The sequence below is a fragment of the Schistocerca piceifrons genome, chromosome 9 (assembly GCF_021461385.2).
Source record: "Schistocerca piceifrons isolate TAMUIC-IGC-003096 chromosome 9, iqSchPice1.1, whole genome shotgun sequence".
Lineage (NCBI taxonomy): Eukaryota > Metazoa > Arthropoda > Insecta > Orthoptera > Acrididae > Schistocerca > Schistocerca piceifrons.
The window spans coordinates 171,116,587-171,144,148 of NC_060146.1; the positions used below are offsets into that span (position 1 = coordinate 171,116,587).

At 44.3% G+C, this 27,562-nt stretch overlaps 1 protein-coding gene and 1 pseudogene across 2 annotated transcripts in view; one reads left to right on the forward strand and one right to left on the reverse strand.

Annotated features, from left to right (window-relative positions):
- Positions 1–27,562, reverse strand: part of LOC124717028 (cytochrome P450 4C1-like) — a 193,193-nt gene that overhangs the window by 107,355 nt on the left and 58,276 nt on the right. For both annotated transcript variants that reach the window (XM_047243683.1, XM_047243684.1), the window contains exons 3-4: positions 26,511–26,712; positions 18,423–18,650 (exon numbers count right to left, since the gene is read on the reverse strand). In XM_047243683.1, the coding sequence (XP_047099639.1) occupies positions 18,423–18,650; positions 26,511–26,712 (430 nt within the window). The remainder of the gene's footprint in view (positions 1–18,422; positions 18,651–26,510; positions 26,713–27,562) is intronic.
- Positions 5,452–5,569, forward strand: LOC124717584 (annotated as a pseudogene).

Sequence of the window (27,562 nt, forward strand, 5' to 3'; positions counted from 1 at the left end):
TATATGAGGAATAGGAGTCGACCCAAAACTGAACCCTGCAGGACTTCCTTTGTGATTTTTTTTTCCCCAGTCACTAAAGTTTTCTAACCTTCTAAAAGCGTTTTAATTGCTCATTTCAACTTCTTGCATTCTGTTTCCTATGTATGATTAAAACTGTTCTTGCTGTTGTGGTCTTAAGTCAAGAGACTGGTTTAATGCAGCTCTCCATGCTACCCCGTCCTGTGCAAGCTTCTTCATCTCCAAGTACCTACTGCAACCTACATCCTTCTGAATCTGCTTAGTGTATTCAACACTTGGTCTCCCTCTTCGATTTTTGCCCTCCATACTGCCATCCAATACTAAATTGGTGAGCCCTTGGTGCCTCAGAATATGTCATACCAACCGATCCCTTCGTCTAGTCAAGTTGTGGCACAAATTTCTCTTCTCCCTAATTCTATTCGATACCTCCTCATTAGTTATGTGATCTACCCAACTAATCTTCAGCATTCTTCTGTAGCACCAAATTTCGGATGCTTCTATTCTCTTCTTGTCTAAACTATTTATCGTCCACGTTTCACTTCCATACAGGGCTACACTCCATACAAATACGAGGGCAGTTCAATAAGTAATGCAACACATTTTTTTTCTGAAACAGGGGTTGTTTTATTCAGCATTGAAATACACCAGGTTATTCCCCAATCTTTTAGCTACACAACACTATTTTTCAACGTAATCTCCATTCAATGCTACGGCCTTACGCCACCTTGAAATGAGGGCCTGTATGCCTGCATGGTACCATTCCACTGGTCGATGTCGGAGCCAGTGTCGTACTGCATCAATAACTTCTTCATCATCTGCGTAGTGCCTCCCACGGATTGCGTCCTTCATTGGGCCAAACATATGGAAATCCGACGGTGCGAGATCGGGGCTGTAGGGTGCATGAGGAAGAACAGTCCACTGAAGTTTTGTGAGCTCCTCTCGGGTGCGAAGACTTGTGTGAGGTCTTGTCATGAAGAAGGAGAAGTTCGTTCAGATTTTTGTGCCTACGAACACGCTGAAGTCGTTTCTTCAATTTCTGAAGAGTAGCACAATACACTTCAGAGTTGATCCTTTGACCATGGGGAAGGACATCGAACAGAATAACCCCTTCAGCGCCCCAGAAGACTGTAACCATGACTTTACCGGCTGAGGGTATGGCTTTAAACTTTTTCTTGGTAGGGGAGTGGGTGTGGCGCCACTCCATTGATTGCTGTTTTGTTTCAGGTTCGAAGTGATCAACCTATGTTTCATCGCCTGTAACAATCTTTGACAAGAAATTGTCACCCTCAGCCACATGACGAGCAAGCAATTCCGCACAGATGGTTCTCCTTTGCTCTTTATGGTGTTCGGTTAGACAACGAGGGACCCAGCGGGAACAAACCTTTGAATATCCCAACTGGTGAACAATTGTGACAGCACTACCAACAGAGATGTCAAGTTGAGCACTGAGTTGTTTAATGGTGATCCGTCGATCATCTCGAACGAATGTGTTCGCACGCTCCGCCATTGCAGGAGTCACAGCTGTGCACGGCCGGCCCGCACGCAGGAGATCAGACAGTCTTGCTTGACCTTGCGGCGATGATGACACATGCTTTGCCCAACGACTCACCGTGCTTTTGTCCACTGCCAGATCACCATAGACATTCTGCAAGCGCCTATGAATATCTGAGATGCCCTGGTTTTCCGCCAAAAGAAACTCGATCACTGCCCGTTGTTTGCAACGCACATCCGTTACAGACGCCATTTTAACAGCTCCGTACAGCGCTGCCACCTGTCGGAAGTCAATGAAACTATACGAGACGAAGCGGGAATGTTTTAAAATATTCCACAAGAAATTTCCGATTTTTCAACCAAAACTGGCCGAGAAAAAAAATGTGTTGCATTACTTATTGAACTGCCCTCGTACTTTCAAATTTCACTTCCATACATGGCTACAATCCAGACAAGTACTTTCAGAAACGACTTCCTGACACTTAAATCTATACCTGATGTTAAAAAATTTCTCTTCTTCACAAAACCTTTCCTTGCTGTTGCCAGTCTACATTTTATATCCTCTCTACTTCGACCATCATCAGTTATTTTGCTCCCAAAACACCATAACTCATTTACTACTTTAAGCGTCTCGTTTCCTAACGTAATTCCCTCAGCATCAGCCGATTTCGTTCGACTACATTGCATTATCCTCATTTTGTTTTTGTTGATGTTCATCAAATATCCTCCTTTCAAGACACTGTCCATTCCGTTCAGCTGATCTTCCAGGTCCATTGCTGCCTCTCACAGAATTACATTGTCATCGGTGAACCTAAAAGTTTTTTTTATTCTCCATGGATTTTAATTCCTACTCCGAATTTTTGTTTTGTTTCCTTTACTGCTTGCTCGATATACAGATTGAATAACATCAGGGATAGGCTACAACCCTGTCTCACTCCCTTCCCAAACACTACTTCCCTTTCATGCCCCTCGACTCTTACAACTGCCATCTGCTTTCTGCACAAATTGTAAATAGCCTTTCGATCCCTGTATTTTACCCCTGCCACCTTCAGAATTTGAAAGACTGCATTCCAGTCAACATTGTCAAAAGCTTTTTCTAAGTCTACAAATTCTAAGGTAAGTAGTAGGGTCAGTATTGCATCACGTGTTCCAGTTATTTCTATGGAATCCAAAATGATCTTCCCCGAGGTCGGCTTGTACCAGTTTTTCCATACGTCTGTAAGGAATTCGCGTTAGTATTTTGCAGTTGTGACTTATTAAACTGAGAGTTCGGTAATTTTCACATCTGTCAACACCTGCTTTCTTTGGGATTGGAAGTTATATTCTTCTTGAAGTCTGAGGGTATTTCGCCTGTCTCATACTTCTTGCTCACCAGATGGTAGAATTTTGTCAGGACTGGCTCTCAAGGCTATCAGCAGTTCTAATGGAATGTTGTCTGCTCCCAGGGCCTTGTTTCGTCTTAAGTCTTTCAGTCTTCTGTCAAACTCTTCAAGCAGTATCATATCTCCCATTTCATCTTCATCTACATCCTCTTCCATTTCCATAATATTGTCCTCAAGAATATCGCCCTTGTATAGACCCTCTATATACTCCTTCCACCTTTCTGATTTCTCTTCTTTGCTTAGAACTGGGTTTCCATCTGAGCTCTTGATATTCTTGCAAGTGGTTCTCTTTTCTCCAAAGATCTCTTTAATTTTCGTGTAGGCAGTATCTATCTTACCATAATGAGATATGCCTCTACATCCATACATTTGTCCTCTGGCCATCCGTACTTAGCCATTTTGCACTTCCTGTCGATCTCATTTTTGAGACGTATGTATTACTTTTTATCTGCTTCATTTACTGCGTTTTTATATTTTCTCCTTTCATCAATTAAATTCAATATTTCTTCTGTTACCCAAGGATTTCTATTAGCCCTCGCCTTTTTACCTACTTGATCCTCTGCTGCCTTCACTATTTCATCTCTCAAAGCTACCCATTCTTCTTCCACTGTATTTCTTTCCCCCGTTCTTGTGAATCGTTCCCTAATGCTCTCCCTGAAACTCTCTACAACCTGTCAGTTTATCCAGACCCCATCTCCTTAAATTCCCACCTTTCTGTAGTTTGTTTAGTTTTAATCTGTAGTTCATAACCAATAGATTGTGGTCAGAGTCCACATCTGCCCCTGGAAATGTCTTACAATTTAAAACCTGGTTCCTAAATCTGTGTCTTACCATTATATAATCTATCTGAAACCTGTCAGTATCTCCAGGCTTCTTCCATGTCTACAGCCTTCTTTTATGATTCTTGAACCAAGTGTTAGCTATGATTAAGTTATGCCCTGTGCAAAATTCTACCAGACGGCTTCCTCTTCCATTCCTTACCACTATTCCATGTTCACCTATCACGTTTCCTTCTCTTCCTTTTCCTACTTTCGAACTGCAGTCACCAATGACTATTAAATTTTCGTCTCCCTTCACTATCTGAATAATTTCTTTTATCTCATCATACATTTCATCTACCTCTTCGTCATCTGCGGAGCTAGTTGGCATATAAACTAGTACTACTGTGGTAGGCGTGGGCTTCGTATCTATCTTGGTCACAATAATGCGTTCACAATGCTGTTTGTAGTAGCTTGCCCGCACTCAAACTACGTACGCATAAAACCATCAAATTCATAAAACTTTAATTTTGTAATTGTAAGAGAGTAGACACGAAGCCGACACCTACCACAGTAGTACACCTTTGCCTCTTTGTTCCCAAGACCTCAATCTCCTAGACCTTTGGTTACAGGGAACTTGAACGAATTGGTCTACGCCACGCCAACCAACGATGTGCGGACACTACAGGGTTGCGCCTTCAATGCATACCAGCAGCTACAACAACAACCAGGTATACCTCGAAGGGCGCGTCATTCCTTACGCTGGGTGTCAGGGGGGTTCATTGTCATGAACGCACACCACGCTGAACACCTCCTCAAATCACGTGTTTATCGCAGTAGTATGCATTTCCGGACCCTTGCTTATTGCACTTACCTCAGGAAGTATACAGTCCCAGATCCATGTTTATCGGACTTGTTTTTTCTTGTTTCGATCAGTACTACCACCTCTAGAAGTATTCGATACTTTTTCTGAACTCTGTGTCGAGTAGTACTGTATTCGAATATTACGTGAATGTTTTGCAACCCACAAGTTTTAATTTTCGTTTTTACACATTCAGAGAAAGCCCCCATACATCGCACCATACAGAAATTATATTCAAGTCATCATTGAACCCCCTTCAGCCACCCAACGACGACACCTTACCATATACCGCAGCGTCATGAGTTTATGTCGTAGATTGCAGCTCATCCTATCTTTCCTTCCCATCCGTTGTATCGTTTATGTACGTAGAGAACAAGAGTTGTCATGCAAAGGATTGGCAAAGATATGGAAATACGATGTTGTAGAACAGCTGGCGTTGAATACAGCTTCCAGTCGTCTCGGAATGGAGAAATACAAGTCCTGTTTGGTGTTAAAGCCATGGTTCCTGCGGAAATAGTAGAGAATGAAGGTGGTGGTGATGGAGGTGGATAGCACTCACGCGTCCCTCTTTCCAAAGTAGCACACAAAGGCTCAATAATATTGAGATATGGTAACTTTGATGGCCATGGGAGATGCTCACAAAACCAGTCCTGGTCGGTGCGAGCTGCGTCAACAGGACCGGCCACTGTGGCCGAGCGGTTTTAGGCGCTTTAGTCTGGAACCGAGCGACTGCTACGGTCGCAGGTTCGAATCCTGCATCGGGCATGGATGTGTCTGATGTCCTTATGTTAGTTAGGTTTAAGTACTAAGTTCTAGGGGACCTCAGATGTTAAGTCCCATAGTGCTCAGAGCCATTTGAACCATTTGCGTCAACAGGGGCCTGTCGTCTTGGAACACAGCATCGCCATTGGGTAAGAAACATTACATCATCAACCAAAACGTCAACGGCCTTGCCGCAGTGATAACACCGGTTCCCATCAGATCACTGAAGTTAAGCCCTGTCGGGCTGGGCTAGCACTTGGATGGGTGACCATCCGGTCTGCCGAGCGTTGTTGGAAAGCGCGATGCACTCAGCCCTTGTGAGGCAAACTGAGGAGCTACTTGATTGAGAAGCAGCGGCTCCGGTCTCGTAAACCGACATACGGCCAGGAGAGCGGTGTGCTGACCACACGCCCCTCCATATCCGCATCCAGTGACGCCTGTGGGCTGAGGTTGACACGGCGGCCGGTCGGTACCGTTGGACCTTCCGAGGCCTATTCGGACGGAGTACAGTATCAGCCAAAAAGGTCACATAATCCTTGGCAGCAATAAGACTTTGCAGAATAACCAAGTTACCCGTAGAATACCACGATATGTCTGCCCAAATCATCACTGGACCCCCTGCCGTGTTTCACTCTTGGGACGTAAACTCGGCCAGAAGCTAGAAACAGGGTGAAACAAGACTGATCCGACCACATGACATTCTTCCATTGCTCCATGGTCCTGGTTTTGTGGTTTCAGCACCACGTTTTACTATTGCGAGCATTTGCATCACTAGTGAGTGCTTTTGGAATTCCAGGTTGCCCAGCAATTCACAACTTACAGCCACATATTTGCGTTGTTTTGGTGCTGATAGTGTTCATGTAGATCTACGTCTATACTCCGTAATCCACAGAAAGTGAGTGGGGGAGGGTACCCTGTACCACTGCTAATCATTTCGTTTCCCTGCACCACTAGCGAGCGAGGGAAAATCGACTATCTATATGTGGTATCGATAGCTAGGATGCCACGGCGTAGCTGTCAGTTAAGTTGGCACTACGACAGACAACGATGACAGCGTCCTCTAGCAGGTGCTGTTCAACTCTATGAGCTACTGAGATTCAGGCCATTTTGATGAAGAGCAGACGGCCGGGACACTTCGCACCTCATTGCAAAGTTATGTATTCTTTTTGCTAGAGTAAAGGTGATTTAAATTCATACTGCAGTACTTACGTGTATTACCTTTTCTTGCTCCTACACACGCGCCGCCTTCCAGATGGGGTACAAAACTATATGCCCCCGTATGAGCGCTAAATTTTCGTATCTTATCTTCGCGGTCCTTATGTCCAAGCTATATTGGCGGCAGTGGAATCGTTGGGTAGCCAGCTTAAAATGCCGATTCTCTAGATTTTCTGAATAGTGTTCCTCGAAGACAATGTCGCCTTTCCTCCGGCGATTCCCATTAGAGTACGAATCATGTCCGTAATAATTGCGTGTTGTTCGAACCTACCGGTAAGAAATCTAGCAGCTCGCCTCTGAATTGCTTAGATGTCTTCCTTTACATGTACATCTACATGGATACCCTGCAAATCACATTTAAGTGCCTGGCAGAGGGTTCATCGTACCACCTTCACAATACTCTATTATTCCAATCTCGTATATCTTTCCGTAAGAGTTCTGATTTCCCTTTTTTTATCTTGGTGATCGTTTCTCCCTATCTAGGTCGGTGTCAACAAAATATTTTCGCATTCGGAGGAGCAAGTTGGTGATCGGAATTTCGTGAGAAGATTCCATCGCAACGAAAAACGCCTTCCTTTTAATGATGTCCAGCCCAAATCCTGTATCATTTCAGTGACACTCTCTCCCATATTTCGCGATAATACAAAATGTGCTGCCCTTCTTTGAACTTTTTCGATATACTCCATCAGTCCTATCTGATAAGGATCCCACACCGCGACGGACAAGCGTGGTGTAGGCAGTCTCCTTAGTAGGTCTGTTACATTTTCTAAGTGTCCTGCCAATAAAACGCAGTCTTTGATTAGCCTTCACCACAACATTTTCTATGTGTTCCTTCCAATTTAAGTTGTTCGCAATTGTAAAACCTAGGTATTTAGTTGAATTTACGGCTTTTAGATTAGACTGATTTATCGTGTAACCGAAGTTTAACAAATTCCTTTTAGCACTCATGTGGATGACCTCACACTTTTCGTTATTTAGTGTCAACTGCCAATTTTCGTACCATTCAGATATGTTTCCTAAATCGTTTTGCAGTTTGTTTTGATCTTCTGATGACTTTATTAGTCGATAAACGACAGCGTCATCTGCAAACAACCTAAGACGGCTGCTCAGAATGTCTCCAAAGTCGTTTATATAGATAAGGAACAGCAAAGGGCCTATAACACTACCTTGGGGAACGCCAGAAATCACTTCTGTTGTACTCGATGACTTTCCGTCAGTTACTACGAACTGTGATCTCTCTGGCAGGAAATCACAAATCCAGTCACATAACTGAGACGATATTCCATAAGCACGCAATTTCACTACGAGCCACTTGTGTGGTACAGTGTCAAAAGCCTCCCGGAAATCCAGAAATACGGAATCGATATGAAATCCCTTGTCAATAGCACTCAACACTTGATGTGAATAAAGAGCTAGTTGTGTTTCACAGCAACGACGTTTTCTAAACCCACGTTGACTTTGTGTCAATAGACCGTTTTCTTCGAGGTAATTCATAATGTTCGAACACAATATATGTTCTAAAATCCTGCTGCATATCGACGTTAACGATATGGGCCTGTAATTTAGTGGATTACTCCTACTACCTTTCTTGAATACTGATGTGACCTGTGCAACTTTCCAGTCTTTGGTTACGGATTTTTCGTCGAGCGAACGGTTGTATATGACTGTTAAGTATGGAGCTAACGCATCAGCATACTCCGAAAGGAGCCTAATTGGTATACAGTCTGTACCAGAAGACTTGCTTTTGTCAAGTGATTTAAGTTGCTTCACTACTCCGAGGATATTTACTTCTACGTTACTCATGTTTAATCCGGCCTGGTACGGAACCCAAACACTCGAGCAGTACTCAAGAACAGATCTCACCACTGCCCTATATGCAGCCTCCTTTACAGGTGAACCAAACTTCCCTAGAATTCTCCCAATAAACAGAAGTCGACCATTCGCCTTCCTTACCACAATCCTTTCATACTCGTTCCATTTCATAGCGCTTTGCAACGTTGCGACCAGATATTTAAACGAGGTGGCTGTATCAAGCAGGACACTACGAATGTTGTATCTGAGCTTTACAAGACTTTTTCCTACTCATCCGCATTAACTTAGGTTTTTCTACACGCAAACCTAGCTGCCATTCATCACGTCAACTAGAAAATTTGTTTAAGTCATCTAGTATCCTCCTATAGTCACTCAACTTTGGCACCTTACCGTACACCACAGCGTTATCAGAAAACAACCACAGATTGCTGCCCATCCTGGCTGCCGATTCACTTACGTGCATAGAGAATAGTTGCAATTCTACTACACCCTGTAGGGCACTCCTGACAATATTCTTGCCTCTGATGAACTTCCGCCGACGAGGACAACATAATGTCTATTATTTAAGAAGTCTTCGAGCCACTCAGATATCTGGGAACTTATTCCATATGCTCGTATCTTTGTTAACATCCTGCAACGGGGCACCGTGCCAGATGCTTTTCGGAAATCTGGAAACTCGGAATGTGCCTGTTGCCTTTCATCCATAATTCTCAGTATATCATGTGAGAAAAGGACAAGCTGAGTTTCGTACGAGCGATTCTTTCTAAAACCATGCTGATTCGTGGACATAAGTTTCTCGCTCTCAAGAAAATTTATTATTTTCGAACTGAGAACGTGTTCATGGATTCTGCAGCAAACCTATGTTAGGGATGTTGGTCTTTAATTTTGTAGTTTTGCGATCTCATCATTTGCTCTTCTTATATACAAAGTCACCTGCGCTTTTCTTCAGTCACTTGTGGCTTTGTGCTGGGCGAGACATTCGAAATAAATGCAAACTTGGTAAGTGGCCAATACCGTAGAGCACTCTTTGAAAAATCTGAATTGTGATTCCATCCGGACCTGGTGACTTATTTGTTTTGAAATCTTTCAGTTTTTTCTCTACGCTAGTGATGTTTATTACTATGACGGTATATATGTAAGATTCTCCTTCGTGAACGATTTATTGGACGTGAAATTTAAAACTTCGGCCTTCGTTTTGCTATACTCAACTGACACACCAGACTGGTCAACAAGTGGCTGCAGAGAAGCGTTTACACCCACTTAGAGATTTTACATAGGACCAGAATTTTCCCGGGTTCTCTGCCGGATCTTTTGCTAAGGTATAACGGTGGTAATAGTTTTATGCTTCGCGCATAAATAGTTTCACAGACGCACGAATTTCTATTAAACCTTTCCATACTGACGTTGTCGGTAATGTCGGCCTATTTGTTGCTAAAAGGCCTAAGGAATACTCTGTAAGAGGTCCATGACTAAGGAATTCATTGCTGGCGCACTCGAGCAGATGTCACTTCGATGGATTGCTCACGCGCTGCCTGCGATATGTAAGGTATAAGAGAATCTCAGACCAGAGAGCAGTGTTGTCAGTAGTAGTTGTAGTAGTAGTAGTAGCTCGCAGACGGGCGGTTGGGTCAGGTCGCTCTTAGAGAGCAGTTGTCGAGTTGTTTAGCTCACAGAGAGGACTTGTGTCCTGTATGGAATTACCAAGGCCGGTCGTGGAGAATGATGGCGGTGCATGAACGATGTAGTATAAGGTAAAAGCAAAAATTATTATTATTCATTGCCGCCCTCATATGTAATTTGCAAGAACTCATTTTGTACTATTGTTATATCCACGTCACATGTAAATAATTTTTCAATAATAATCTTTCTTATAAAGATAACTTTGGCAGTCATTCATTTGAATTTGAAGTTTTTGATAATTTCTCCTATCCATAGTCATGTCAATTATCGTAAAGAAAAGTCACTTTTTTTTATACATTGCACTGGGCTGTGCCAGAAAAATTTCTTACAGGAGCAGATATATACGCTTTATTCTGCGACTTAGTTGAGGTAAGAATTTTCAGTTTATTCAGAATGACTTTTCAGGGCCATGACGCAGCATTGCTGACGTCCAGATTTACCAGTTTAGGTTCACAGTCACTTAATTATTGAAAGGTTATATATGAGTCACATTTTCATTGGGAGGTTAGTCAGATTTTTATTGGGAGGTTACGGAAATAAACTGTTGGGCGGTTGCAACCCATTGTGTGTTGGCTGCCGATCTAGCCGCTCAAGACAGTTTTCAGGATACGTGTTCAAAAGTAATTCGAGAAACTGACTGTCTGTGCCTCCTGCAATGAATCCGTAGACATCCCAGTCTATACTCGGTAGGTTAAAGCCACCTCAGACTAGTACTGCATGACCTCGGTATTTACGCGCTATTGACTGTAGACCTTCTTTGAACGACTCTAGAACTGTCACAGCGGAATCGGGCGGCGGTAAAAACATCCAGCAATTAACTTGGTTTCATTTACACCTGCTGTACGCGACCAGATGGCTTCATTGTCACTCTCAACTTCGACTTCAATAGAGACAATATTTTTGTCCGTTGAATACTCACCTCCTGTGGCCTTCCTTGCTTTCTTGAAGTTAAATTGTCTTTTGAGCTGGACGCGCTGTGGATTCACAGCTGCTTCAACAGAACAAACAATAGGTCGATGTTGTGTGCGTGGGATTACGTCTGTAAAGTAAAGAAATACGTTGCAAACGTAATCACACGCACACAACATCGACCTATTGTCTGTTCTGTTGAAACGGCTGTGAAACCAGAGCGCGTCCAGCCCAAATGGCTCTGAGCACTATGGGACTCAACATCTGAGGTCATGTCCCCAAGAACTTAGACCTACTTAAACCTAACTAACCTAAGCACATCACACATATCCATGCCCGAGGCAGGATTCGAACCTGTGACCGTAGCGGTCGCGCGGTTCCATACTGCAGCGCCTAGAACCGCTCGGTCACCCCGGCCGGCCGTCCAGCTCAAAAGACAATTTAACTTCAAGAAAGCAAAGTGGGAGAATTTCATACAAGAACTTGATATGGATGTCCTAAATCTCGACGCATCACCAGAGAGGTAAGATGATTTTGTCAAAACAGTCCAAGCCATATCACGTAAATATAGACCGAGAGGATGCAGAACGAACTATATCCCAGGACTGGTTGATGACTCCAAATCACTGCTGGAGAGATATGCACAACTATTTGAAATAGATCCACTCTATGATGAAACAACAAAAACATTAAATTCCATATCAGTTTCCAGAAGCAGAAAATGGTGTGATTTGGTATCAAAGCTAGATATGAAACAGAATCAAAAACTTTGAACATAGCTGCTAAGGGTCAGTGACCGTGTCAGAATTATATTAGAACAAATAAGCCCTCCCGTGTTCACTCAGGTACGAGCAGCCCTTAGCGGCTCGCCATTTTATCTTATTTACAACTTTTCATGACGTCGCCTTTCCGGCTTATATTTTTTTAGAATGTGACTTGTAAGTACTGCATCTCTTTCCAGTCAGTATACACTTTAGTTTATTCATGTCTTATATACCTATTATGTTTTAGAACAGTTAGTTTAATTCTGAAGACGACGCTCATAGTAGCGTCGAAACTTGGTCAATTTTGACTTAATGTTTGTGACCGAGGGCTTATTTGTTCTAATATGAAACAGAATAGCCGAAAAGGGTGGAAATTATTGAGGACCCTCAACAATGATCCAACCAATACTCCCCCTGACCTCTCAAATGTAACCCCTGACGAAATTGCTCATCTATTACTTTTCAATGGCAAGACTAAAGGAGAATCAGAAAAATCTAAATTCATTATACAGGCAGATTAAAAGCAGTATCTCAACACGCCTTTTACCTTAAAAGAACTGGAAACAGTTTTCACAAGTACAAAGAATAATAAAGCTGCTGGCCTAGACGAAATACGGACGGAACAAATCAAAAAATTTGGATCTGCCACAAAACAGTGGATAGTAAATTTTATGAACACCTGCATTTCAAAATTGCAAATACCCTAGATCTGGCGTAAAGCCAAGGTAATAGCACTTTTAAAGCCTGGGAAAGAACCAACAGACCCAGAAAGTTTCCGTCCGGCTTCACTCCTTTGTCATTTTACAAGGTAATGGAAAGGCTGATCCTAAATCGAATATCAGAGTATATTGATAAAATACTCATAAAATAGCAGTCCGGCTTCCGACCAGGAAGGTCTTGCTGTGGACAGATTCTTAATTTGACTCAGTATATTGAGGATACACTGTATGCTGCAAAACAGGAGATATGTCGTCTCTCTCCAAGGCAAGAAGAGTCGATGGAGAACACAGAAAAATGGTCTCCCTCAGGGAAGTGTGCTGTCTCCACTGTTATATAATATCTAAACAAATGACCAGCCAATTAACTCTTCAACTAAGGCCTTCATATACGCTGATGATACAGCACTCGCTGCCCAAGGTGAGACCTTTGAGGAAGTAGAGGTGAAACTGACAACAACTCTTGAAAATTTGGCCAAGTATTACGATGAAAACCAACTGTAACCGAACCCTGGAAAGACCCAAGTCTGTGGATTCCATCTTAGAAATAGGGAAGCCAAAAGGAAACTGAACATCACTTGGAGAGGGGAACAACTACTCCACTGCGAAAATCCTTAATACCTTGGGGTAATGATGGACCGTTCTCTCACATTCAAAGCCCATTGTGTAGAAACGAGCCTCAAAGTAAAAGCGCGGAACAACATCATCGGCAAACTTACAGGAACCACCTGGGGTGCCCAGCCAAAAGTGCTTAGAACATCTGCCTTGGCATTATGTTTCTACGCCGCAGAATACGCAGCACCCGTCTGGCAAAACTCGGCACATGCTAAACATGTAGATACAGCCCTGAACGAGACAGGACGCATTGTTACAGGCTGCTTACGACCTACTCCCGTCAATAAGCTGTACCAAATTATGGGTCTAGCACCGCCACGCATTCGAAGGCAAGCTGCAACAGAAGTGGAGAAGAAAAAACAAGAAATCGACCCTAGACATACTCTGTTGGGACATGACCCTCAACAGCCAAGACTCAGGTCAAGAAAAAGCTTCCTACAGAAAACTATGGCGATTCGTTCATCTCTCAGAACTCGCAGAGAGGAGCTTTGGCGAGACAATCACATAACGGTCAAGGAGGAAATAGCCGAAGGTTCACACCTGTCATACGTAACCTGGAAGACTTTTAACAGACTGCGAATTGGGGTGTCAAGGTGCAAAGCCAACCTACGGAGGTGGGGCTCCAGTAATGAGGAGGAAACTTGTCAGTGTGATGACGTTATGGACGAACAGCACCTGCTAGCCTGCAGGAACCTACCGGCTGCATGCACTATCTGTGATCTTGCTGCAGCCAGCGAACCTGCTGTGATAACCGCCGAATACTGGGCCCGTCAAAAAATATAATCATCTTGCTGCTTGTTTGTATATATTATTGAATCTGTGTCATAAATACTACTGTACATATTTAATTTTGCAAATTTGTTATGTGAATCAATACTTATTAGTTTTTGTAATTATTTTATGTCCTGGACTCGAAAAATAAATAAACCCTGTGGCCTTCAGTCTGTCTTTCCGACTTGTGTTCCATGAGACGCTAAATATGTCACAGCTCTCTAAGTCAGGTTTGAGACAGCGCTCGGTCCGGAGAATAATTTGAGTGCGAGAACTTTAATGGAGAGTAGTAAATCTGGGATCTTTGTTACGAATACTTCGACAATTTACTGATAAAATTTTGACAGTCGGAGTGTCTTTACTCTGAATGAGGTCCGATTTCCCTTGCTGCTTTTCGAGTGCCGAGTGTTCATCAGAGTACCGCGAACTGCCACCTGGCCTAAAGAGCCTCACGTGCACTCCACAGTTCGCTGCTCGTGGTCTCGCGGTATCGTTCTCGCTTGCCGAGCACGGGGTCCCGGGTTCGATTCCGGGCGGGGTCAGGGATTTTTCCTGCCTCGAGATGACTGGGTGTTGTTGTGTCGTCTTCATCATCATCATTCATCCCAATTACGGTCGGAGGAAGGCAATGGCAAACCACCTCCATTAGGACCTTGCCTAGTACGGCGGTGCGGGTCTCCCGCATCGTTCCCCTACGCTCCGCCATGGAGAATGGGACATCATCATCATCATCATGCACACTACAACTACCCTGCTGCACGAGTAGCTGCTTCCTGCGTATAGTGCACCCCTGACCTATATCAAGGGGAGTCCTACACATCCCCAACCGATAGCGCAGGTCCAGAAAACTGCAGCCAACACCGTCGCATAGTCGATGAGGCCTTTGTTTGAGACCCTCCATACGGCTCCAAACCAAAGGACCTCGATCAACTGCGGGAACAGTGCTGCAAATCGCGAGCTCTGCTTGTACCCAGCACGTGAGGCCAGTAGCCTTCACTACTTCGACCAGCCGCCCATATGAACTGAGGATGGCCTCAAAACTCATGTGACAGGCGTCATCGGTGCCGATGCGAACCACAACGCCGGGCCCTGCACGCTCGAGAGCATGGCGGCCTCCACATCTGGAGCCCTGTCGCAGACATACCGAGTTCACATTGGCTTCCCTTCCAGCCCCGTACGCTACCTGCCTAGGAGTCTCCAGAACCTTCCAGCCCCGTACGCTACCTGCCTAGGAGTCTCCAGAACGCGCCTAAAGTTAGAGCTCTAGATAAGTGAACCCATTACCCCGTCTGCCTGCTCGCACCCTGCTGAAGGAACGGCCACCTGTCCACACAGAGACTGAATGGGCGAGACCAGACGTCCAGTCTCCACATTGGCCCCCTGCCTCGAGCGACGCAAATGCGTTACCACCCGCCACTGCTGTGAGGAGAGATCCACCGTGTTGGGTACACTAGGAGATGCATCGGCCGCAGAGCCCGTGGGCGAAAAAGTGACACCTATAGTGTCCGCCACAACTCGAGGCAGCGGACACAAGGCGACTGACCGTAGCCAGAAGTGCACTCAGCTATTCATCAAGTGCGGCCAGCTCCTCCTGCGTTGGCAACAGCGTGCACGTGCCCTACCCATCCTAGAAAGACTAACTGAAGAAGTAAGGTATAAAAGCAGACAGAATACCGGATATGCAACTTTCTACTGTCCTGATGTGTCACCAATGGACGTTGATGCCTTACTGAGCCATGTAGCTGGCTCTTCAGAAGAAATGCAAACTGCGCTACAGACTGCCTGAATTTACACACACAAAATGCGAGCATACATCTCTTACACAGAGAAATACGCACGAAATTTGAGAAATAAACTACGAGGAAAACATAGGCAAGCATAAACACTTAACTTGCCGTGGTGTATATACAGGGTGGTCCATTGATAGTGACCGGGCCAAATATCTCACGAAATTAGCATGAAACGAAAAAACTTCAAAGAACGAAACTCATCTAGCTTGAAGGGGGAAACCAGATAGCGCTATGGTTGGCCAGCTAGATGGCGCTGCCATAGGTCAGACGGATATCAAATGCGTTTTTTTTTAATACTAACCCCCATTTTTTTTACATATTCGTATAGTACGTAAAGAAATATGAATGTTTTAGTTGGACCACTTTTTTCGCTTTGTGATAGATGGCGCTGTAATAGTCACAAACGTATAAGTACGTGGTATCACGTAACATTCCGCCACTGCAGACGGTATTTGCTTCGTGATACATTACCCGTGTTAAAATGGACCGTTTACCAATTGCGGAAAAGGTCGATATCGTGTTGATGTATGGCTATTGTGATCAAAATGCCCAACGGGCGTGTGCTATGTATGCTGCTCGGTATCCTGGACGACATCATCCAAGTGTCCGGACCGTTCGCCGGATAGTTACGTTATATAAGGAAACAGGAAGTGTTCAGCCACATGTGAAACGTCAACTACGACCTGCAACAAATGATGATGCCCAATTAGGTGCTTTAGGTGCTGTCGCGGCTAATCCGCACATCAGTAGCTGACAAATTGCGCGAGAATCGGGAATCTAAAAAACGTCGGTGTTGAGAATGCTACATCAACATCGATTGCACCCGTAGCATATTTCTATGCACCAGAAATTGCATGGCGATGAGTTTGAACGTCGTGTACAGTTCTGCCACTGGGTACAAGAGAAATTACGGGACGATGACAGATTTTCTGCACGCGTTCTATTTAGCGACGAAGGGTCATTCGCCAACAGCGGCAACGTAAACCGGCATAATATGCACTATTGGGTAACGGAATATCCACGATCTCTGCGAGAAGTGGAACATCAGCGACCTTGGCGGGTTAATGTATGGTGCGGCATTATGGGAGGAAGGATAATTGGCTCCCATTTTATCGATGGCAATCTAAATGGTTCAATGTAAGCTGATTTCCTACGAAATGTTCTACCGATGTTACTACAAGATGTTTCACTGCATGACAGAATGGCGATGTACTTCCAACATGATGGATGTCCGGCACATAGCTCACGTGCGGTTGAAGCGGTATTGAATAGCATATTTCATGACAGGTGGATTGGTCGTCGAAGCACCATGCCATGACCCGCACGTTCACCGGATCTGACGTCCCCGGATTTCTTTCTGTGGGGAAAGTTGAAGGATATTTGCTATCGTGATCCACCGATAACGCCTGACAACATGCGTGAGCGCATTGTCAATGCATGTGCGAACATTATGGAAGGCGAACTCCTCGCTGATGAGAGGAATGTCGTTACACGTATTGCCAAATGCATTGAGGCTGACGGACATCATTTTGAGCATTTATTGCATTAATGTGGTATTTACAGGTAATCACGCTGTAACAGCATGCGTTCTCAGACATGAGAAGTTCACAAAGGTACAGGTATCACATTGGAACAACCGAAATAAAATGTACAAACGTACCTAAGTTCTGTATTTTAATTTAAAAAACCTACCTGTTACGAACTGTTCGTCTAAAATTGTGAGCCATATGTTTGTGACTATTAAGCGCCATCTGTCACAAAGCGAAAAAAGTGGTCCAAGTAAAACATTCATCCCGAATGAGATTTTCACTCTGCAGCGGAGTGTGCGCTGATATGAAACTTCCTGGCAGATTAAAACTGTGTGCCCGACCGAGACTCGAACTCGGGAACTTTGCCTTTCAAACATTCATATTTCTTTACGTACTAAACGAATATGTCATGGAAAACGGGAGTACCTATTTTAAAAAACGCAGTTGATATCCGTTGGACCCATGGCAGCGCCATCTAGCGGGCCAACTATAGCGCCATCTTGTGTCCCCCTTCAAGCTAGACAAGCTTCGTTCTTTGTAGTTTTTTCGTTTGACGCTTATTTCGTGAGATATTTGGTCCAGTCACGATCAATGGACCACCCTGTATCTATCACCCGAGAGCTGGATATTCACTGACTGGCTTACTGATCTAATCGACGCTTGCCTTCAAAACAAAACAGATTAGGAACTACTGCACAATATGGTTCCCAAGTGCGACATTCCGTTTTGCAATGACTTTTGCAGCTTTCGTCCTGTTATTGTTCATAACAGTTCTCTTCACTGACTGTCTATCAACACACTTTTTGTCCACGTTGTGACAGCGGATGATGTTATTCCACTGTCCCTCTATGTGGCAGAAATTTTCGATACGGTGCGTGTTGAAACATCAAATACTTTTTTGCCTTGGTTACAGAAGCATCCACCATACGAACACCATCAATTTGTCTACGTTAGAATAACTGAGCTCCGACATAGTGCACTCACGACTACAAAAAAACACTTTTCTTAGCACAGGTGGCACTTGTGACGTATTGGTATCATTCCACAGTCGCCGTTCATGGTCAAATTCAACAGCGCAACGTGCAGGCATGGCTAGCTTCTGCATTCATGTTCAAGCAGACATTTCTCCCGATTTTTCCATAGTTTTGTCCGCCCCGTGTCTCCCACTTTCCCTGGGGACTCGTGAAGACACCACTGTCCGATGAAAACTTTCCAGCCAGGACAACATACTGATTTTCCTATTATACAACACGTAAAGTGGCTTAATGGATACACGAGTAGGAGCGCTAGCAGAGAAAGCTGTTGTTGGCATGTGAGTCTGTAAACTCGCTGCTTTAATCGGCCTTACCGTTATGGAGATCATGGCATCACTCATGGCGCCAGCCATCTCATCCTCCGACACGTCGTCTGGTAGCAGCAGGTCATGCTTGATGCCAATAACGGTGTCGTAAATGTTCCGCAGGGCTGCCTTGAATGCCGGATTGTAGGTCTCGGTGGCGGCGCCTCCAGTGCTGGCCAGGCGCTCGCACAGGTAGAGGCCGCCCTCGTGGAAGGCCTCCAGAAATCCCTCCAGCAGCTGGAACCAAGCAGCACACTCTCAACGTGCGTCTTCTCCACTCCGACTGGCAGAAGATGGAGTTTATCCCATCTACATGATAGGTAGCAGTTCGTAAGTGGAGCGAATCAGGGATTGTGTTGTGTACCACAGGGTTCTGTCTTGGGTCCTTAGTTACTACTAGTATACAGGGTGTTTCAGGATATCGCCGACAAACCTTGAGGAGTGACAGGTCGCATAAAGAGCAACACTTTTTTTATTAAGGAACATACAAACTTAAACGCGGTCTTAGTTATAATGATGAATACATACAATTGCTCAATAATTACTATTTATTATTGTTATTAGTCATGTTCTGAGAGAAATTTACACGAATGGTTGGGTTGGGTTGGTTGGGTTGTTTTGGAGAAGAGACCAAACTGCGAGGTCATCGGTCTCATCGGATTAGGGAAGGACGGGGAAGGAAGCCGGCCGTGCCCTTTCAAAGGAACCATCCCGGCATTTGCCTGGAGTGACTGAGGGAAATCACGGAAAACCTAAATCTGGATGGCCGGACACGGGAATGAATGCGAGTCCAGTGTGCTAACCACTGCACCAACTCGCTCGGTTTACACGAATGGTTTAAAACAAACTACTCTGTGCCTCAATATGTGCTCCACACCTTCGTATCAATGCCCGTCCAACTCTGGAGGCCATGTCCGTATTCTGTCGGATGGGATGGAATGTATCAGTGATTGGGGCTGTCAGCCCGCTCTAGCGGGAGTTGGAGTAATGTATACCATACATGCTCCCCAAAGAAAATAATCAAGGTGCACCAAGTCAGGTGGATGTGATGGCCACACCACAGGGCCTCCTCGTGCTATCCAGTGTTCCACAAGATCAGTTAGCTCTGCTCGTCCATCATCACTGAAGTGTGCTCTGGCTCCATCGCGCTGGAATCAGAGGCCTCCAGCAGTTCTGGTAGTGTGGTCTGCAGTAACTGTAACTCCAGTTAACCTGTGTGGGAGTATTACAGGTCCTGGAGATGATTTTCGACAATTTACACCCACATGTTTATGAAGAGCCTCTGCCATTGTGATCTAATAGCAACTGCATGAGTGGATTCATTGTCCCATTTGTGGCTGTTGCTACTGTTGAAATAACCACCACGTGTAAACAAAATTTCATTTCTAAATAAAACATGTCTGTGGAGGACAACATGATTTACTCTTTGGTGTGTGAACGACTGCGCAAACTGCATACAATATGGGTAATGGACTGGCCCTAAAACCAGCACCCTTTGAAGATGGTATGCATGTAGCCTGTACTCTTTCAGTACTTTTGAAATATATACACGATCTGCTTTCATTTGAGGTGCGCTAGTTGAAGGTTCATTGCTAAATGTACAGATCACTTCATCCTCAAAATCTGGGGTTCTCATGTCATGTCTACCACCACCAATATGCTGACGATGCAAACTGGCAGTTCTTCCTAAATGTCCATGAACTACAGCAAAGAAAATGTGGTATGAATGTGTTCTGTTAGGGAACCGATTTTCGTAGAAACAAAGAGCTGTTCTTTCATTTCCATTTGCCTAAGTGTAACACAAAGTCATGTCAGTCAGCTCATCATAACTATACTGCACGTTTCTGAACTGTGTGCATAACGTATCGGGGCCACTTGCGTATATCGACAGTAGCTGTTTTTGGCGAATGTCTCCTTGCTGGGTAACCGACGGACGTCTTACCTCCAGGCGTCGCCGAGCAGCATAAAAGGGTCTCGTCGATCGAAATTTGATAGTTCGGGGTCTGCTCTCTCAGCAGACATGTCGACATCCCTGTGGGCTGAATATCGCGTAAATTCAGCAGCCTGGACTGGAATGCGTATTGATGGCGCCAAGACGCTAGTTGAATTTCGAAGGTCAGTCACTCAAGCATTTGGGAGAATCAAACATGACTTGGGAGTCCGTTTCACCAGAGGACTATGGATTTTATGATAATCACCCATTCCCAGCTACAGACAGCAGCTCTGAATTTGATAAGTAACGGTCCTAACCAGTCCTAAGCAAAGAAGGCAAAGCAGAAAGGTGGAAGGAATATATAGAGAGTCTGTACAAGAGCGATGTACTTGAGGGCAAATGATAGAGGACGTAGATGAAGATGAAATGAATGATACTACGCGAAGAATTTGACAGAGCAAGAAGGCACTGGGAGTAGACAATAGTCCGTTAGTTTGGGAGAGCCAGCCATGACAAAACTCTTCCATCTGGTGAGCAAGATGTATGAGACAGGCGAAATACCCGCAGACTTCAAGAAGAATATAATAATTCCATTCCCAGAGAAAGAAGACGTTGACAGGTGTGAAAACTGCCGAACTATCAGTTTAATAAGTCACGGTTACAAAATACGAACACGAATTCATTATAAACGAATGGAAAAACTGGTAGAAGCCGACCTCAGGGAAGATCAGTTTGGATTCCTTAGAATTGTTGGAACACGCGTGGCAATACTGACTCTACAGCTTACCTTAGAATATAGGTTAAGAAAAGACAAACCTACATTTCTAGCATTCGTAGACTTAGAGAAAGCTTTCGACAATTTTGACTGGAGTGAAATTCTGAAGGTGGCAGGGATAAAACACTGGGACCGAAAGGCTATTTACAATTTATACAGAAACCAGATGGCAGTTATAAGAGTCGAGGGACACAAAAGGGAAGCAGTGGTTGGGAAGGGAGTGAGACAGGGTTGTAGCCTATTCCCAATGTCGTTCAATCTGTATACTGAGCAAGCAATAAAGGAAATATAAACATTTGGAGTAGGAATTAAAATCCATGAAGAAGAAATAAAAGCTTTGAGGTTTGCCGGCGACATTGTAATTCTGTCAGAGACGGCAATGTATCTGGAAGAGTAGTTGAACGGTCTTGAAAGGAGGATATAAGATGTACATGAACAAACGCAAATCGAGGATAATGGAATCTAATCCATTTAAATTAGGTGACGCTGAGGGCATTAGATTAGGAAAAGCGAGACTTAAAATACTAGAAAAGTATGGAATGTAGTCGAATTAAATCGGGTGATGCTGGGGGAAAGAGATTAGGAAAAAGGATATAAAATGTAGACTGGTTCTGGCAAGGAAAGTGTTTCTTATGAAGAGAAATTTGTTAACATCGGGTATAGATCTAAGTGTCAGGAAGTCTTTTCTGAAAGTATTTGTATGGAGTGTATCCTTGTAAGACAAGAAGAGAATAGAAGCATTCGACGTGTGGTGCAGCAGAAGAATACTGAAGATTAGATGGGTAGATCATGTAACTAATGAAAAAAAATGTGTATGAAATCTTATGGGACTTAACTGCTAAGGTCGTCAGTGCCTAAGTTTACACACTACTTAACCTAAATTATCCTAAGGACAAGCACACACACCCATGCCTGAGGGAGGACTCGAACCTCCGCCGGGACCAGCCGCACGGTCCATGACTGCAGTGCCCTAGACCGCTCGGCTAATCCCGCGCGGCTGTAACTAATGAGGAGGTACTGAATAGAATTGGGGTGAAGAGTAATTTGTGGCACAACTTGACTAGAAGAAGGGATCGGTTGGTAGGACATGTTCTGAGGCATCAAGGGATCACCAATTTAGTATTGGAGGGCAGCGTGGAGGGTAAAAATCGTAGAGGGAGACCAAGAGATGAATACACTAAGCAGATTCAGAAGGATGTAGGTTGCAGTAGGTACTGGGAGATGAAGAAGCTTGCACAGGATAGAATAACATGAAGAGGTGTATGAAATCAGTCTCTGGAGTGAAGACCACAACAACAAAAAATAGCGGTTGTGGCCCCAGGCATCCTGGTTACCTTTCTAGCAAGCGAATGATTTTCCTGTGGCTGGCCTAATATAATGTGGGGCGAGTACAGACTCGTTTGTTTCTGTGATGGGCTATCTGTAGCGGTTTTGAGCAGGTTTCGCGACATTTGGCAAACGTTAGCTAATCATTAAATTTACTACTCGCAGTTTACAGTTTTGCTGTCGTCCTGCTGAGAAAAAAAACAGAAAAGAAAAAAAGGACGAAAAACCCGGGTTCGAGCCCCATCCGATAGAAATTTTCACTATCGTCATTCCATTATATTATACAACTGGACGTGATTCGTATTCGCAACCGCGAATATATTTTATGTCTTTCATGGCAGCTGAAGTAGCCGCATTGTAATTCTACAGAGCACAGGCACTGCATTTTCGTATTCGTGATTATGGCTACGCCGATAATTTAGTGGTTCAAGACTATTATTATTAGTAGTATTATAGTTAACGCTTGACTTGAAGCACTTGGTCGCAGATATTGGTTTTTGTATTTTATTTTAGGTGCTACTGTACTTATGCAACTATTCGTGATTTTAAAATTTTGAATATTGTAGTTGCTTGTTTTTGAGTTAATTTTTTTTTTTTACTTAAATGTTATTGACTTTCCACATTAATTTTTATCCTTTTTCGTTAACTGATTGTTTTGTTACAGAGATAATAAGTTTTTATTTATGGAAATTCTATTTAATTCGCAAAGTACCTTAGCACTCTCCAATCATCCACCCATCACTTCACTTTGACTGAGTACTAACTGCAAGAAAATCTGATATACGGTGGCCCGCGCAATGCTCACGTCACCCATAAAAATTCTAGATTAAGACAAAAGTTTGTATTGTGATATCTGTTCTCCCATGATCCTATTCTGACGAAATGAAAGCCTTTACCGTGCCCCACGCTATGCTGAAGTATCTGTGAAAATGTGTGAAAGTTCGTCAAGCAGATAAGTGTGTTCAGACAAGACTGATCTAGTAAATTTTGAATCACGATATCTTTTAGTTCCATGATCCGCTTTTGACGAACTAAAGTCTGTGTGGTGCCCCGAGCTATGCTCAAGGTACCTGCAAAACCCCGTGAAAATTGGTCTAGTAGTTTTGGAGAAGTGTGTTCAAACAAATAAGCAGGCAGACATAACATTTTTACAGTTTATTACTAGTATACATTGATGAACCAAAACATTATGACCATCTGCATAACAGCTTGTTTGTCCGTCTTTGGAACGAAACACATGACTGGTTCCGCGTATCTGGGATCCGACAGTTTTTTGGCAGGTTTGTGGAGGTACGTGTCATTAGATGTCGCCGCACAGGTCATGTAATTCGCGTAAATATCGTGGGGCTGATTTGCGTACGCGGTGATGGTGCCAGGTAGCGACCCAGAAGGGTTTTATAAGATTTACATCAGGCACATTTGCTCGCCGAGACATCAACTTCAGTTCACCATAATGCTCCTCAAACCACTGTAGCACGGTTCTGGCCCTAGACATACTGCTGAAAGATTACATCGCCATCGGGAAGACATCAAAGCATGAAGGGATGCTGGTGGTTCGCAACTGTTAGCGTGTCTTCGATTACTACTACAGGTCTCGTGCATGTGCAGGAGAATGTCTGCCATACGAGATGCGACAATAAAATAATGAGGCTGATTTTCCAGAATGAGATTTTCACTCTGCAGCGGAGTGTGCGCTAATATGAAATTTCCTGACAGATTAAATCTGTGTGCCAGACCGAGACTCGGGACCTTTGCCTTTCGCGGGCAAGTGCTCTACCAACTGAGCTACCCAAGCACGACTCACGCCCCGTCCTCACAGCTTTACTTCTGCCAGTACCTCGTCTCCTACCTTCCAAACTTTACAGAAGCTCTCCTGCGAACCTTGCAGAACTAGCACTCCTGAAAGAAACGATATTGCGGAGACAGAATGAGATTTTCATTCTGCAGCGGAGTGTGCACTGATATGAAACTTCCTGACACTTGCCCGCGAAAGGCAAAGGTCCCGAGTTCGAGTCTCGGTCTGGCACACAGTTTTAATCTGTCAAGAAGTATTGAGACTGATTTTCTTTGCAATATGTGGCAACCCTGCAGGCTTGCGTAGGCATAATATCTTTGACATTGGTCTATAAGTTGCTTCTAGTCCAAGCAGCACATCGATGCAACTGCTCAGTCGTGAGTTGTGCTGTAATAAGTTAACACGTGTTTGTGTCTCTCGTCACAGAAATGGAACTGCATAATATTGGGCAACGGTATGCCTTTTTTGCGTCAAATTGGTTGAAAACGCGACGACAACTTACGGTAAGCTTCAGAAGGCTTTTGGAGAGGAGTACATGTCAAGAGCTCCAGTTTTTCGTTGGCATAAAATATTTAGTTAAGGCAGAACGAATGTTGAGGATGAAGACCGCAGTGGACGACCATCAACGTCACGGACGGATGTCAACTTGGCCAGGGTGCGTGAACTCGTACGATCTGAACGAAGATTATCCGTGAAAATGACTGCAGAAGAACTGAACATCAATCGCGAAACGGTTCGTTTAATAATAACTGAACATCTTGGTATGAGAAAGATTTGTGCAAAAATGGTCCACATACTGCTCTGTCAGTACAGCAATTTTTAATCTCAAAACAAATTTCAGTACTACCACAGCCACCTTATTCACCGGATATCGCTCCGTGCGACTTTTTTTCTATTTCCAAGAGTCAAAACGGTGGTCAAGGGACACCATTTTCAAACAATACAGGATGTCTAAAAAGCTTGTGACGAGGGTGTTGGAGGATATTACAGAAGATGAGTTCCAGAAATGTTACCATCTATGACAGAAGCGCTGGAAAAAGTGTGTGCAATCAGAAGGGAACTACTTTGAAAGAGACAACACTAAACTTGACTAAAACGGAAAGCAACATTTTTTTTTTTTTCAAAATGGTTCTAATGGCTCTGAGCACTGTGCGACTTAACTTCTGAGGTCATCAGTCGCCTAGAACTTAGAACTAATTAAACCTAACTAACCTAAGGACATCACACACATCCATGCCCGAGGCAGGATTCGAACCTGCGACCGTAGCTTTCGCTCGGCTCCAGACTGTAGCGCCTAGAACCGCACGGCCACTCCGGCCGGCTTTTTTTTCACATCAGTCTCATTACTTTACTGCTGCATCTCGTAGCATAATATTGTTCCCACTACGCTCCGTCCGTGGGGCGCTGCACGTTTCGAGCCGCCGTTTACCTCGATGACGGCGTTTGTGAAGACGACCACTGGCCTATTGTAGCAAAAATGTGATTCACCCGAAGAGTCGTCACGTTTACATCGATCGACGGTCGAATTCCGAAGGTCCCGCGCCCACTGCAGTCACAATTGACGATGTCGTTGGGTCGACATGTGAACACGTAGGGATGGTCTGCTGCAGAACTCTGTGTTCAATAATGCACGGCGAACAGTGTGCTCGGAAACACTTGTTCGTGCACGAGCACTGTGCTCTTACGGCAGAGATGCCACACATGACCATGTATCCTACTTTACCGAACAGACAAGATTCCGAACCCAACATTTTTTAAGAGTCGTTGTTAGGGAAATTTTCACGGTCCTACGTGTTCCCGTAGATGCTCACGACAGTAGCACGTGAACATTCGACCAGCTTCGCCATTTTCAAGACACTCCTGCACAGGCTCTGCGTAATAATAATCTGGCCTTTGTCAAAGTCGCTTATCCCAATGGAGTACCGCATTTGCAGCCCATATCTTCGCTAGGGTGATCACCTGCCCGTGTCTGCTCCGGTTACACACTTTTGTTACGGCGTCACGTGACCATTACGCTAGCAGGCAGTCTCGCAGTGGGCAGTGGGCAGAATTTTTTGGCTTATCAGTGTAAATGCAGTGCTATTATATAGTGTTCGGGTGAATTCAGTGTTCAAACACGACCTTAGGACAGCCGGAAAAGCTACAAACCCCCCGAAGACGTCCCCTGTAAAAGGAGACGAAACATTGGGTTTCAAAAGAAATTTCCTCCAGCCACGGGGTAACAACCTGGATAATTTCAATAAGTCTTACCTGGGCTGGTTAACTCACCTCAGAGTGGAATGTAGGGTTGATGAGTTTTCGGTGAAATTTCCAAGGGCGACCGCCAAGGGTGAGTAAACCATCTCCGCAGAACATCCGGAGGACACGTCTGATTAAGTATGTGCGGTCTACCATCTTTGATGTTAGCAAGACGTGCTCCACATCATCTGGGTGCAGCACGATCACCACCAACTTTGGCCCCATGTAGAACCTGTCGTCAGCACAACAAGGGTACCAACTTGTTCACTTTTGTTACGTGAGACAGCTGTACACATACAGTTAACTAAAATCAGTGTAGCACAACAGTTCACATACACGACGATAGACCAGTGAGGAACTTTACACGACTGAACAAGGAATGTGCAATTCCCTAGAAAGTCATTATGATATGCTGTCTCCGTGTGCTGCAAACATAGCCTCGAAAACCAGCCGCAAAATTTTAACGGTGGCCTGCATCTGTTACTGGAGGTCTGTTTCAACAGGTTTCAGACACACTGACGGAAAAAATCCCAACACAAAAAATAATTAATGTAGAGTAGTGAAATTTCTGGAATGCATTTGTCTAGGAAACACAGTTTCAGTGATCAACATTGCGAGATCACGGGTTGATGTAACCACGAGATAAGCCATAGCAAATAGGAAACCTGGTACATTAATAATCGGTGTAACCGCCGGAATGTTGAATGCAAGCACACAAACGGGCATCCAATGTGTTGTACAGGTAGAGGATGTTTGTTAGTGGGATGGAGTTCCATGGTTGTTGCCCTTGGTCCAGATCTGGTGATCGAACAGGCCAAGGCAACATGTTGACGCTCATCTACAACAGCCAACAGCACGTCGGTTTTTTCTTTTTTTTTTTTTTTAGTCGTTAGTCTGCTTACTCGCTTGATGCAGCCCGCCACGAATTCCTCTCCTGTGTCAACCTCTTCACCTCACAGTAGCACTTTCAACGTACGTCCTCAATTATTTCCTAAATGTACTCCAATCTCTGTCTTCCTCTACAGTTTTTGCACACTACAGCCCCCTCTAGTACCAGAGAAGTCATCCCCTCATGTCTTACG